Genomic DNA, 16311 nt, shown 5'->3' with positions numbered 1-16311 from the left:
GTAGTTACCCAAGACAGAACCTGGACCTTCTCTGCTACTCCACAATGGAAATGATCATTCAAGGGCATCACTTGACAGAAAAGAATCCTCACCCCCAAAAAAGTAAGCACTGAGGGATTTTTTTCTTACATTAAACACTAAAAAGACACGAACATAAAATACATATAACATAGAAAAATAATACAAGAAACATCCATCATTCTATTCACCAAAAGGATCATTAGAATTACCCATTTCTATCTCCTTCTCTCTCACTTTGGAAATAGCTACCACCCTAAATTTTGTGTTTGTCCTTTTCTTGCTTGTCTTTTAGGCTCACCATATATTTATTACATCTCTAAATAATACACTATTTAGTTTTACATGGTTTTTAACTTTATTTGCACTGTGTATTTTTTTTTAGCACTTTGCTTTTTTCTACTCAGTCTTACGTCCTGGAGATTATATCAAGTTATTGTATGTGCAATTTGTTCACTTTCAATGAAGTACAGTGTTCCATTGTAAGACTTCATTAAAATTTGTCTATTCTGCTGTTGATATACATTTGGGTTTGCTTCCAGGGCTTTTTGCTATTACAAAATGTGCTATTCTGAACATTCTTATACATATCATCTGGTACACATAGTAAAAATAACCTAGGAGTTAAATTGCCGGACCACATAGTATGCACATCTTCAACTTCACCAGATAGCACCAAAGTGTTTTCTAAAGCAGTTATATTAATTTTCATGGTCACAAGCAGTGTGTAAATGTATCAATCACTCCATGCCTTTGACAATATCATATGTCACTGGCCTTTCACATTTTTGCCAGTCTCGTAGGAGTTGTGGTCGATGATCTCCAAAAATGACTGCCACCAATTTCCTCCCACTTGTACACACATGCCGTTCCTCACAACTAGAGGAGAAGTCTATTCACCATCCTCTTGAACCTGGGCTGGACTGTGACTTGCTTCAACCAGCTAAATGCAGCATGTGTCATATGCCTGTTCTAGCCCTAGCCTGTAGGAGGACTGGCAGCTTCAGCTTCCTCCCACTGGAAGCCAACCACCAAGACAGAAGTCCAACCACCCTGCAACCACCAGGCTGTGAGGAAGCCCATACCAGCCCATGGTCAAGCCATTCAGAAAGACAGAGAGGCCTGGTGGAAACTGTGGCTCCTCTGTCTTGTTCTTGGTCTTAAAGGGAAGAATTTCAATGTTTCATCATTAAGTTCGATGTTTGCTTTAGTTTTTTATAGGTACTCTTAAGTTTTAGAAAGTTCCCTTTTATTACAACTTTGCCAAGAGTTGTTTTTTTTAATCATTAAGGAATGTTTAATATTATCAAACATTTTTTCTGCATCTCATGATTTATCACATTTTTCAACTTTAATATGTTATAATAAATTATATTAATGGATTTTAAAAATATTACTCTCCCTTTGCATTACTATGAACAATTTCACTTCATCATGATGCAGTATATTTTTTATATGTTACTGGATTCACCTTGCTAATATTTTATCAGAATCTTTTCTATGTTTATGGGTAAGATTGATTTGTAATTTTCCTATCTTGTAGCTTTCCTTGTCAGGTTTTAGTATCAACTTAGCCTTCCAAATAAAGTAGGGAGTGTTCCTTCTTTTAATGTGTTCTGAAATGGTTTATGTAAAATTGCAAATTTTTTCCCATTAATGTTCACTAGAAATCACCAGAAAAACTATCCAGAGCTGGTATTTTCTTTCTCCAAAGACCATTACTTACTTCATCCATCTTTAATGATTATAGGAATATTCATATTTCCAATTATGAGAATCAATTTTGAGAAGTTGTTTTTCATTTAAAATTTTTTCATTTCATCTAAATTTTCACCTTTATTGGCAGGAAGTTTTCATAAAACCCATTTATCTTTTGATATCTATGGCATCTATGATTATCTTTTTTTTCATTCCTAATAGTCTTCATATTTACTCTCTTTTTCTTGATGAATCTCAGCAGAAGCATGTCCCAATAAATAATCTCTTCAAAGAGCCAATTTTGGTTCTGTTGATCATCCAACATTTTTATTTTCTATTTCATTAATTTTTGCTCTCCTTTTAAAATTATTTTCTTCTTACTACTTTCCTTGGATTTATTCTATTTTCTCTTCCTAACTTTAAGTTGGAATCTAATCTCACTAATTTTCATACTTTTTTCTTTCCATGTGTAAGCCTTCAGACCATAAATTTTCCTGTATCATTTTAGCTCACTCTCCCTAGTTTGATATGTAGTATTGACATTATTGTTCAGTCTTAAATATTTTCCAATCTCCATTATGATTTATTTCCTGACTCATGAATGATTTAGAAGTATGTTTCTTAATCACCAAATATATAGATGTTTCCTAGTTATCTCTGTGGTTTTTATTTCTTACTTGCTTTGTGAACAGAGAACATGGCCTGTTCTACACTCATCATTTGAAATTTGGTGTATCTTGCTTAATGCACAGTATGTGGTCAGTTATCATAAATGTACTGTTTACTATGTGCTTGAAAAGAATATGGATCCAACAATTGTTGGGTGCGATATTCTGTATTATGTGCATGACATTTGATAACACTTTTAATTGGGTAGTTTAAGTCATCTGTATTTTGATCTTCTAATGTGATTCATCTGTTGATTACTTGAGAGTGGGTTAAAACCATCCACTATAATGGTGAAATAATCAATTTTTCAAATTTTCAATTTTCGATTTTGCAAATTTTTCAGCTCTCAAATGGTTTCTTTGCCTCAAAGTCTACAACAGCTTTCTTATGATTGGTATTTGATCAGTTTGTTTTTTTTTTTTTCATTTTCGGTGTATCTTTAACCTTATATTGGAGAAGTTTCTTATAAATAGCATATACCCAGATTCTTTTCTCGTATCTTATAAAATTAGTGGAGCATTCATTATCATTGTGGATACATGTGAATTTATTTCAACCATTATTGCGCTTTCTATATATGCTACCATTTCTATTTCTTCTCTTTTCTTTCTTGCCTTGTTTTGAATGACTTTTTTTCTCATTCTATTTTTTTGCCTCTACTCTTTTAAAAGTTATACTTTTATACTTATTTAATGTGTTTGCTTTATTTATTTCTAACTGTTAGGGTATTACCCTAGAAATCACAGCAGGCTTACATTTATTTAAGTCTAAAGCCAATCTATGCTTATCTTCTTTCTGAATAATATAAGGATCTTGAGACACTTTAAGTCCAGTCACCATCGTCTTGACATTCACATTGTCATCATATGTTTTAGCTCTTTCCTGTTTTGTTTTTCACTCACCATTTTTTTTTTACAGTCCATGTTTGTTTAGATTTACCCCCACATTTGTCACTATCTTTGTTCATTATTCATTCTTTCACCTCAGATATTCCTTTAGGAATCTCCTTGTGCCTGAAATGCATCATTTAAAATTTTCTTTGGTGGCAAACTCAATTTTGGTCTAAAAATATGTCAACTTTATTCTTTCTTTATGAATATTGTTGTTGACTATTAAAAGTAATCTTCTAGGTTAAGAGATATGTTCTCTCTGCACATTGAGCATATAATTCCACCTTCTGCTTAACGGAAGCTATTAAGAAGTCAAGCTCTCACTCCAAATTCATTCCTTTAAAGGTAATGGGGCTTTTTTCCACTAGTTGCCTTTTTTTTTTTTTTTTTGCGGTACGCGGGCCTCTCGTTGTGGCCTCTCCCGTTGTGGAGCACAGGCTCCAGACACGCAGGCTCAGCGGCCATGGCTCACGGGCCCAGCCGCTCTGCGGCATGTGGGATCCTCCCAGACCGGGGCACGAACCCGTGTCCCCTGCATCGGCAGGCAGACTCTCAACCACTGCGCCACCAGGGAAGCCCTAGTTGCCTTTTTTAACAGCTTTATTGAAATATAATTTATATGCCGTACGATTCACCTACTTAAAGCATACAGGTGATTGTTTTTAGTATATTTACAAAATTGGGCAGCCATCAGCATAAGCAAATTTTAGAAACTTTTCATCATCTCAATATGAAACTTTGTAACTATTAGAAGTCACTCTCCTTTCCTTATCCCCTATGCCCAAGTCCTAGGCAACCAATAATCTACTTTGTCTCTATGGATTGGCCCTTTCTGGGAACTTCATATAAATGGACTCTCACAATATATGTACTTTGTGACTGGCTTTTTTCACATAGCACGTTTCAAGGTTCATCCATGTTGTACCAAGTATCAGTACTTCATTGTTTTTTATGGCTGAATATATATCACTATATGAAGATGTCATATAGTTTCTATCCATTCATCTCATGGTGGACACTTAGGTTGTTTCCATGTTTTGGCTATTATGAATAATGCTGGTAAGAACATTCATGTGCAAGTCTGTGGAGACATATGTTTTTATTTCTCTTGGGTACAAACATAGGTGTGGAATTGCTAGGCCACATGGTAACTATATATGTTTAGCTTTTTGAAGAATTTCTAAACTGATTTCCAAAGTGACTATACCATTTTGTATTCACACTAGCAACCCGAGGGTTCTAATTTCTTCATACTCTCACCAACACTTGTTATTATCTGTCTTTTTACTTATCACCGTTCCAGTGAGTATGAAGTGGTATCTCATTATGGTTTTGATTTCTCTAATGATTAAGATGCTATCAAACATCTTTTCGTACACTTATTTGCCATTCATATACCTCCTTTGGACAAATGTTCTACTTTTTAAGACTTTTTCTTTGCCTCTAAGATTTTATGGCTTTATTTTTATGCAAATAGATTTCATTTTATTTTATTTTTTATTATTTTTTTTTTTTTTGTGGTATGCGGGCCTCTCACTGTTGTGGCCTCTCCCGTTGCGGAGCACAGGCTCCGGATGCGCAGGCTCAGCAGCCATGGCTCACGGGCCCAGCCGCTCCGCGGCATATGGGATCCTCCCAGACCGGGGCACGAACCCGTATCCCCTGCATCGGCAGGCGGACTCTCAACCACTGCGCCACCAGGGAGGCCCTAGTTGCCTTTTTTAACAGCTTTATTGAAATATAATTTATATGCCGTACGATTCACCTACTTAAAGCATACAGGTGATTGTTTTTAGTATATTTACAAAATTGGGCAGCCATCAGCATAAGCAAATTTTAGAAACTTTTCATCATCTCAATATGAAACTTTGTAACTATTAGAAGTCACTCTCCTTTCCTTATCCCCTACGCCCAAGTCCTAGGCAACCAATAATCTACTTTGTCTCTATGGATTGGCCCTTTCTGGGAACTTCATATAAATGGACTCTCACAATATATGTACTTTGTGACTGGCTTTTTTCACATAGCACGTTTCAAGGTTCATCCATGTTGTACCAAGTATCAGTACTTCATTGTTTTTTATGGCTGAATATATATCACTATATGAAGATGTCATATAGTTTCTATCCATTCATCTCATGGTGGACACTTAGGTTGTTTCCATGTTTTGGCTATTATGAATAATGCTGGTAAGAACATTCATGTGCAAGTCTGTGGAGACATATGTTTTTATTTCTCTTGGGTACAAACATAGGTGTGGAATTGCTAGGCCACATGGTAACTATATATGTTTAGCTTTTTGAAGAATTTCTAAACTGATTTCCAAAGTGACTATACCATTTTGTATTCACACTAGCAACCCGAGGGTTCTAATTTCTTCATACTCTCACCAACACTTGTTATTATCTGTCTTTTTACTTATCACCGTTCCAGTGAGTATGAAGTGGTATCTCATTATGGTTTTGATTTCTCTAATGATTAAGATGCTATCAAACATCTTTTCGTACACTTATTTGCCATTCATATACCTCCTTTGGACAAATGTTCTACTTTTTAAGACTTTTTCTTTGCCTCTAAGATTTTATGGCTTTATTTTTATGCAAATAGATTTCATTTTATTTATATCCTATTTGGGGTATTTTGAGATTCCTGAATTTGTGGACTGATAGCTGTCATCAGTTTTGGAAAATTCTCAGCTTTCATCTCTTCAAATACGGCTTCTGAATAGTGACTGTCCCTACACTCCATCTCTCTTTCTCTGGAGAATTCAGGTTAGACTTGTGCTACAGCTTCTTATTCTATCTTCTATGTATCTTATCTTTCATGTATTCCATCATTTTATCTTTTATTTCTTCTGCCCTGTTTTCTAGTTTATTAAATTTCTCTTCTGCTATGACCACTCTGCAGTTAAACCTATTTATCAAACTTTTAAATTTCCATTTGTATATTTTCCTATTTCTAGACATTTTATTTGGTTCCTTTTAAATTTGCTTGGTCTTGCCCTTTATTCATATTTTCAACTCCTTTTATATTTTAAACATATTAAACATGTTTATTTCATAGTGTTTGCCTTAAAATTTCAATTTCTGCAGTCCTTGCTTTCTGGTTCTGCTGTTTATTCTTTCTACTGGCTTTCACTTATGGTGGCTTGCTTTCTTGCAGGTTTTGTAATTTTTTAATATTTTTTACTCATATGTTTTGGAACTTTATCTGGAGAAAACCACTGAGGTCTAAGGTGAACATGTGGTCCTTGAGTGCATTTGTCTCTGCCAATACCTGGGGCACAACCAAGCAAAGGCCCCTTTAAACTAAATTCGATACTTAAAGTTTTTGGATCACCTCACACTGCACATCTGCGTAAGAGCCAGCTGTGGTTATGGATTCTCAAAGCTAGTTTTTTCACCTTTCTCTTGGCTCAAAGTTTTAAAATAGATAAACAAATAATTTTCCCTGGAACCCCTTAGTCTAGGGGGGAGGAGAATAGAGTGGGGAGTTTATTTTTACTTTATTCCTGCACTAAGAGTGTAGCTGTCTGGGATCCCAGCTTTCTGTGGTAGTGGGATTCCTATTTGACTCCTCATCTTGAGCAGACTCAGGCTTCTGTCACTTTCCTTTAGTGTCCCTGTGACTGTGAAAACTAAAGTTCAAGTTCACCAGTCTAGCAAATGCCAACAAGGAGACAGAATCAGTGCTCTACTTATCACTCCAGCCTCCTGCCTTGGCTTAATTTTGGCCCTTCAGATTCTTTCTAACTTGAAAGTTCATAAGTACATTTTAAATTGTATGTTTTTAAACTCTATTTGATCCAACATTTTTTTTTCAACAACTAAAACTAGCTAAATAAGAAGCAAGCTACTGACAATAACTACTGAGCATGAACAGAGTGGCATGCTTAAGAAGAACTGAGACACCCCCATCTTCAGAAGTGTTCAGGGTACAGCATTTACTAGAAAGGTTGATATGGAATCCCATTTGCAGGGAGACATCAGACTAGATTGGGGGACAAATAGGTTTCATCTTGCTTGCCAAATCTGAAGGTTTGGTAGTGGCTGGCCAGAAGTCAGTCTTGAGAAGGATTCTGAGTATGCTAAAAGGTTCACTGAAAAAGAATTGTGATAGATTATCAACATGCTTTGGGGATGTGTGACCAGGTGGTGGCACTGCTCAGGTCTGTGCAATCCATGAAATACATTATTTCCTTATAATTTAACAAATGATGAATCTATGATTTTTAGCTAGAACAAAATAAGTCCTCTCCCCACCCCTCTCTTTATCTCTCTCACACAAGAACAGAATATAAATAAAATGAGGGAAAATCAGGATTAGGATTACAGAAAATTATAAAATAAATTAAATCTGTTGTGATCAGCATGATCAGCACTCTTCTCAGCGGGTATAGCCCCAGATCATATGCAGTTGTAGTTGACAGCACAGTATATAGTTGATTCCACATATGAAACTGATTTATCTGAAAATAAAGCTAAAAACACTTCCAACTCTACATGCCTTAACAAAGATGATGTTTATAGTAAAAAGAAACAAACAAACAAACCTATTTTGTGCTACCTTCTAAAAATTATCAGAGTAGAAACTTCATGTGGGAGTAGGAATTTGAATGAAATTAACATAAATGGAATGGTATTTAATAGGAAGGAAGACATGGCAGGGTCTATATACACCTACTTTATTCAATAAAAATAGATTGATAATGATAAAATTATCTCAGTCTATAAATATTGAATAGGCAGTTGCTTTAAATAGCTTTCAGACTATCACTGCCATGAGGTAAATTTTAAATAAATATTTTATGCAGACAATAACAGAATAAGGCTTTTCTAAGGGGAACATAGTTACAGGGTAAAAAATCATATTCTTCCATAAAAATATGCCTTTGGCTTCTTTTATAACCATAAACTCAATAAAAATGGAAAATGACGCAATCTAACACACATGAGAACTGAGGCTGGGAAAGGTCTGTCTCCGTGATGGCAAGAAGAAAAGCCTATCGGAATTACATCACATGGTTTATATGAAGTCCATGTGGACATCAGGCACACTTCATCTCGTCTGAAAATTCCTCCACCACTTATGCCTGTGACACAACTAACACCCTGAAAAAACTACTTTGCCAAAGAAAACAGCTTCTTTTTCACTGCAGATATGGCCCTCATGTCTAGAAAGTGATATGCTTATTATCATGCAGTTTGGGTTGTTAGGTTTGTAATCCATCAGAGGTTAATAAGAAAATGTGTTACAAATTCAGAATAAAGGGGGAGATCTAAGACAGCAGAGTGGCATCTTTGGCAAACTCTGAAAACAGAGGGAGTAGCTAACGTAGAAGTACTGGGATCAGGAGATGAAAAATGTGTGAAACTAGGAACAAAGCCTTGTATAGAACAGGGGATGCCATCACTCTCTCCCTACTAGAAAAACAATTATTTATATGGTACATTCCATTCTTAAAGTCTTAGCAGTGCTCCTGAAGGTAGCTCATGCTTTCCACTACCCCTTAGATTTTGCCCTCACAGTCTTGATTCCTCTATGCCTTGGGAGTAGGGGGTAGAAATTGGAGTTTCGAACAGGGGAGAGTTGCACAGCTAGGAAGGTCTCCCAGAGTCTCAGTTCTCAGGGACAACGTGCATGTGCCAAAGGGCTTGCAAGATGCACGGATTTCAATCCTGGCTGACTATGTCTGGTATCCCTGCCTTTGCACAAGCTGAGATTCCAAACTCTGCTTTTACATTTTTTGCAATTCACCTTCCACTATTCCAAAAATGTTATGTCATGTTTATTCTATGATGTCATATTTATAAAAGCAATTTAGGTCTTCACTGCTACTTAATTTAATCACAAAGCTTTCAAGAGGACCTACCAGCCCCAGCCATCTGCTCAACATCAAACTGGAGGCGCATGCCATTTCACATGGCTACTTAAAATACTTTCTTTCCCTCCAGCTACATTCTTTATTCATTTTAATAATTAATGCAAGCAGCACTCCCTTTTCATACCACAACATTGTTTCCATGTCAAATTTTCATTGAAACATTTAAAATTATCTATTTCAACTTATTTCTATTTCTGAAAGTGAGTCTGTACATAAGAATTATTATTAGCTGCCTTTATTATCTATTTGGAGCAAATAGTTGCATATTGAGATTGAGATTGATTGAGATCATGCCCTGTTAATGAAGAGGAATCAAATGTTGAGTCAATTTTATCACCAATGGGTCATAAAAATAATTTTCAGCTAAAACTTCAAAAATATAAGCAAATGAGAACATAGATATTATAGGAGCTATTTTTTATGATTAGGTTGAATTTTTAAATCTTTTTTCAATTTAAAAAAATAATAAGCTTCCAAGTAATCATGATAGAAAACATTTAGACCTCTATTAAAGAAAAGCTCAGATTAAAGAGCACCTCTAAGCCTGGCACCTTTATAAACAGTGATCAGCCTGAAGGTGCCTCTCCAAAGGACCTGGTGAAAGAAAAGTTCTCTGGGGCACTCAAAAGCTTTCTACGTATTCACTACAAACAAGCAGCAAGAAGTAACGATATTTAGCTCCAAATTCAGGTTTGGTTTCCAAAGAGTTCCACTGCCCTTCTTGTGCAGCATTTCATAAGAATTTCTGAAATGTTCCTCTACCATGACCCTTCGAGTCTTTATGAACTATTAAAACAACAGTTTCTAAAGTCAACTGTCCCTGCCTCAAACCTAGCATTTTCTGCCAGACAGGATCCAAAGTCCCCTTATGATTTCCATTTCTATCACTGCTTCAGTAAACCCAATGAGTTTAACAACTACATTTCCATTTCCCATGTATGTTTTAGAGCCTCTAGATTTTTGCAATTTAAGTCTAGTATTTCTTTTCTTTTTTGGAAAAGCCTATCATTTCATATAGACTTGAGTTCTTCCTACTTCCTTATGGGTGTGGAGTTGGGGGTGGAATGGTATTTTCACTTATCCTTCTAGGTTTGCTCAGATATTGATTTGAGTTTGCATTCTTCACCAGACCTGTTAATGTAGTCTTACCAATCTGATTATTTAGACAAAAAAAAACGCTAACACTAAACTTACACAACTTGCATTACTCCAGCCAGAAATGGACTCTCCTCCCATCAAATCTTCAGGGTAGTATTTTGAGTACATTTCTTACCTTCCCAACTAAGTGGTCAGTATTAGGAAATGGGAAATACTTTAAACATGCACCACTTTGAGTGCCCCTTTGGGGACCACAGAGCTCAAAATCCAATACTGAAAGCTTTATCCATATAACTCTGAACAAACAAAAGAATTCAAGAGACTCCAATGGTGACACTAAACAGTTTTCTTGTCAATGTGTGTAACCAACTATTGTAAACATTAACTCCTTGGATATGTGTGATGATGTTGACAAGCAACATATTCATATAAGCTTTGTAGAAAAGTTATCCAAATAGGCTACAATGACCATGAACTATGAGAGCAATCCAATTTTAGAGGATATCAGTCTATGCCTCTAAAATTTAACAAGTTCCATGATAAATTATTCACCCAACTAGAATCAGTTCACACAGCCTAAGGGATCTCACAAAGCACAAAACACAAGCACTCAAGACTAAATGCTTAGCAATAACTATGTCTTAATAGACTTGCTCAACCATACCCAGGCTTAAATAAGGAATCACACTACCCTCTCAAAAGTAGGAAAGGTAAGAAAAAAAAGCAACTGAAGTAATGATACGAGGTATAAGCAATAAATGTTACAGTTCAATCCAATAAAAATATTCTTTCAATGGAGAAAATATTAAAAACTAACTCTTACTAGTACTTTTTAGGTAATGTTCCTATCAGTCTATAAGGGATATCTGCATGATATTATAAGAAATCATTTTTATTTATATTTCTTAGAAATCCATTTTTTCCCTGTTAGTCAAGTTAAATATAACATTTATATTACTATTATAATTATTATTATATTTGGTTATATGTCTTCAATAATAATAGATATTGTTATTAGCTACTTTTTTGAACCAGGTGCTTTAACTACATTATTTCATTTAACACTTTGAGTCACCCTCTAAGATTTACATTGTTGTCCCCACTTTACAGAAGAGGAAAATGTGGCTGAGTGACTTAAGTCACTCCTCAAGGCCATGGAGCTAAAGGGCAGGCTAGAGATTTGCCAAAGTCTGCTTTAGTCTTCAGCCTGCACTCTTTTCACCTAACTCCATTTCTCTCCTCAAATATCCTTCTGACCTAACCACTTTGGGAACCCCTGAAAGTAACTAACCATTAAATGTTAAAACTAGCTCAAGGATTGATGGTGTCTCAGAAGACTATGGGTTAATAAAGGTCATGACTTGCTTGCTGAAGACCATATACATGTTTTATTCACCTGGACACAATCTATGGTGAGGGGCAGCGTTAACAAATTTCACTGCCTTTTCAGTTGTAGAAGTGGCTTGAACTATCTCCCACTGCTGAATAACAGGACAGGGTGGGGAGGAAAAGTTTCAGCCAAAACAATAATTTCCCCCAAACTTCATGAGTTCACTCATATCTGTGCATCTGGTTTTCATTCCTAGAGTTATCTGGTCATTGTCTGCAGGCCACCCTACTACTGTGCTTGCTGCACATCAGCTCAACTCCCTATGAGGGAAGGACTGCAATAAAGAAACCAGAAGGGAGGACTGAGCAGCGAAATCCGTTCTGCATTTTGTGGCCATCCCTGAAAGGAAGGGGTTATATTCAAATACACTGGACATTCTTCTTATCTCTGCTCCTTGATATAAATTTTTAGTCACAATCTCAACTTCAACTTACAGATGGAAGCTGGCAGAAGTAAGCATAGTTTTTGTTTTTTTCCTAGAGAAACATACACACACACACACATACAAACACAGTGAAGCAGATGCTAGATATTATTTCCTCTCTATAATTTTGAAAATTCTCTGCAATGACTATGCATGTATTTCACAACTGATAAAAATCGTAACCATCATTTAAGCATTTTTTCCTCTCAACTCCCACTGCTTTCTCACAGAAGTTTGCATCACTCTTAACTCTGCAGTGTTTTATAAAGCAACAAACAGTAGTAAAACCTACAACAAGAACAGGGGTACTTAAGAGCAAGTGGTAGAGAAAAAAAGAAAAAAAGAATTTTAACTGGTGTGATTATTGTCTTCAGAAAGAAAATAGCTTAAGTAGAGAAATAAATAAAAGCATTTCAAAGTCTCAAAAGGTCTATTAGGCTGTTCATAAATTTAATAATTATGCATATATAAAAATAATAGATTTTCAGATGATTGGTCCATTTGCAACCCAAGGTTTCATTTTGAAAAATACAAGCCAAATTCTTTAAAACTGGCAATACTGATATAAAATAATGGAACAGATTACTCTAACAATATTTCATAAATATTCCACACCAACAGATAACAGTAATAATAACAACACTCTCAACAACAATGCCTGACATTTATTGAATGCGTTTTACAGATCACACAAGGGACTAAGTGCTTTAAATGCATAATCTCCTGGAATTGTCAAAGCAACCCAACGATGAAGGTATTTTCTTTTTCTTATCCATATTTCATGGATGAAGAAACTGAGGATTACAGAGATTGAATAATTTCAGCATTGGGACTCAAAATCAGTTCTGTCTTAAATACTACATTAAAACCTTCATACCATTGAAATCAGTTAAATTGGCTTCCGAGATCAACACCTTTTAAGACAATCACCTTCCAGGGATGGGCCAAAAATTGGGCAATGATTGAAATTTTTAAAAATAGCAAACTTATGAAAACTCAAAAAATTTGGAAGAGACAGGACTATTAAAAATAAATGTTAATTTCCATGAAAGAGGGACACCAAAGAGCTCATTAGGAAATCCTGAACCCCTCAGTAAGTAGAAATTCTACCAAAAGCTTTCCCTGGTTTCTTTCTGGAATCCATGCTTCTGAACTAAAAATCTTCTTCATTCTTCTTTATTGTTGATATATTTCATATATCACATAAAGTAGATTATGTGGGTATCTGGGGAAAGCATGTATTTAAACCATAACTTTCCAGTCACACTAAGAATATAAAAGTTTATAATTGTGGACCATACCTTGGTTTTCATGAACTTGGAATGACTTTTGTAAACTTCTATTTGTTTTATCTCTTCTTCGCGGTCCTCAGTGTTCAGCACACCATTGGCTTTTAACATCTGGATCTCATCCTCAAGATCCCTTATGTTTCGCTCCAATGAAGCGATTTTTGTGTCCTGTTGGTAAAAAAAAAAAAAAAAAAAAAAGGAAAGAAAAGAGAAAGAAAATTGTTTTTTTAATATTATCAAAACAGAATTTCAGAAAGCAGTTTCAGTAGTAATACATTAATCATGGTGTAGACATAGCCCTGAATTCAGAACAATTTATTTTTTTCACTTCTGAAGATCACTTGTGAGATTTTTTAAGCTCCCAATAAACAGCATATGTCAATACAATACAGAGAGTTACCTAGATATGTTTGTCTCATATCTGGGAATCAAATTACCAAAGCAATAGTGATAAAAGTGATCTAAAGTATTAGAAAACACAAGCGTCATTTAAATAGACGAATTTGTAATTTCAGATATAGTTTACCAGTGTATATTTTTGAGTCTACTTGCAAATACAAAAACGGTTTGTTCATGTGTGTATTCTGTGGCTGGTTTTATAAGACATGCTTGGAATTTGACTGTGAAAGAGAAGGAAATTAAAATCTACTAATGGGGAAAAGGATTCTCATCTAAAATACAGACATAAGTGAAATTAAATAACTGAATCACGACTTAGTATGACTTATACACTAAATATTGAAAATTTATAGCAACTGGAAATAATATATCACATCATGATTTATTTGGCAAGCAGTCAGCTGACTGCGTGACAAAAAGCATTACTACCTTGAAGGGCATTTCAAACCCATTGATTTACAGAGTTAAAAAACTAGAAATATTACACTGAAATGTGGGATTAATTGAGGAAAAACCATAGAGAATTTTTTTTAAAAAGGAAATGACAGATTCCACACACAAGATAGACATAATAAGAAATAATGCATTAGAAAGTAGAGAAGAGAGAACTCTTATAGAGGAAAAAAACATTTCCTCAAACCTTAGGTATTAGACTCAAATCAGTCCTTGGAATGAAACACACTGAAAGTTTGACTTCAAGTTTTCTGACTGTCACCATCTACCTGACATTTTATTGTGCAGATTCAAGGAGCTTATATTATATTTGTAATTGAAATTTAATAAAAATGAGCCACCAACACATTTTTTTTTTTTTACCATTTTTTAGAATCTAAAAGACTAAAGAGTTCCAGAAGTAAAGACAATGAATGGGGCATTCTATTCCAAACAACTCATAGAAAAAACTTTTCAACAAATATGTCTGTCCTGATTTTGTGGCTATTTTCTATTTTATTTTCCTATATTATATGCCCAATGGCATGTTTCCTGTGGCAACATGATAATCATTATTATTATCATTGACATCGCCATCACTGTTAAAAGAGAAAAAGTGAGGAGCAGCAACAGCTGCTTATTGAGCTCCGCTGTGTGCCCATATCTGGGTGCTCTAAGTGCTGAAAACACTTTTATTAATTCTCAGGAAAACCCCCAAGAAGATGAAAGAAAACAATTCTGAAATTTGCAAGACTATTATGGAATGCTACATTCTGTAGTGTTTCATTTTACTTTAAAAATATTTATTGTATTTTTTTCAGTTATAAAAGTATAATAATATATTTTAAATTCACAGTAAATGGAGAAAATCCCCTCTATTTCTACCATCCAGTGATAACTATCATGTTTTTATGTATCGCCTGCCAGTCTTTTCCTATCTTAGATGCATATCTGGAAATCTTGTATACTGCCAATTTGAGTGAGGAGAATGCTACGGACTGAATGTCTACGTGCCTCCAAAATTTATATGTTGAAGCACTAACCCCTAATGTGATTATATTTGGAGATGAGGCCTTTGGGAGGTAATCAAGATTAGATGGGGTCATGAAAATGGAGCCCTCATGATGGGATTAGCGCCCTCATAAGAAGAGATACCAGAGAGCTTGTTTTCTCTCTCTGCCATGTGAGAACACAGCAAGAAGGTAGCCATCTGCAAGCCAGGAATAGGGCTCTCACAGGAATCCAACCATGTTGCCACCCTGATCTCAGACTTCCAGCCTACAGAACTGTGAGAAAATAAATTTCTGTTTTTTAAACCACCCAGTCTGTGGTATTTTGTTATAGCAGGCCAAGCTGACGAATGTAGGGAGTCTTCCTTAGGAACTCATTTGAGTTCTAAGCTGTGATAACTGTAGGTAAAAAGAGCAGCAATAATGAGAAGGCTATGGGGAAAAAAAAAAAAAAACTTCCAGAAGTTCATAAGAGCCTTCATAAATAAATGAGAGTCATTTTAAATCAAGATTTTTTCTGACTATAAAATTGACATGCTCATTATAGAAAACTTGAAAAGCCACATAGATAATTATGATGCCCACCCCAATCACATCACTCCAATCTACCCACTAGTAACAATTTTATTTACCCCCACGAAGGCCTTAAGACTATATGATTTCTTTAAAACATATTAAAAGATAGATCTCTATGAAAACTAACCAATATAATATAGATTTCCCCTCTTTATTGAGATACAAACAGCATTTACAAATATCTAAGTGCAATCTTTACAAGAGTTAACTGTAAATTAAGTGTGAAAGGGCCAACATTCCTTTCCTCTTTTTTTTTTTTTTTTTTGAAATTCTCATAATTGTAATGGTCAATAGCTTCTGGTTGGCTCTGGATGGTACAGGTAAACAACATACTTAACGACACCCCCACCCCCCGACACCGGCGCGTTCACATCCCCTCTGTAGCACTGCTTCCATCACATCCTGCTGCCCGGTCGGACTTCCACAGCCTCAGGCCCCTGTGGGTTACGGAAATCCATATCTTAGTGTGATGAGCTAAAAAAAAAAAAAAACCCTGGTACACTTGTGATCTGTTATTTCTTTAAAATAACAAAC

General features: G+C 35.3%; 1 protein-coding gene across 1 annotated transcript in view; it reads right to left on the bottom strand.

Moving 5' to 3' along the window:
- ERC2 (ELKS/RAB6-interacting/CAST family member 2) overlaps window positions 1–16311 on the bottom strand; it is a gene marked incomplete at both ends in the record, with an annotated part of 849176 nt that overhangs the window by 560020 nt on the left and 272845 nt on the right. The window contains one exon of the mRNA XM_079713573.1: window positions 13373–13528. Within this exon, the coding sequence (XP_079569699.1) occupies window positions 13373–13528 (156 nt within the window). The remainder of the gene's footprint in view (window positions 1–13372; window positions 13529–16311) is intronic.

The sequence above is a fragment of the Hyperoodon ampullatus genome (genome assembly GCF_949752795.1).
Source record: "Hyperoodon ampullatus genome assembly, chromosome: 10".
Classification (NCBI taxonomy): Eukaryota; Metazoa; Chordata; class Mammalia; order Artiodactyla; family Ziphiidae; genus Hyperoodon; species Hyperoodon ampullatus.
Note: the sequence above shows the minus strand (reverse complement) of the source record. Positions and strands in the feature narration are given on the sequence as shown.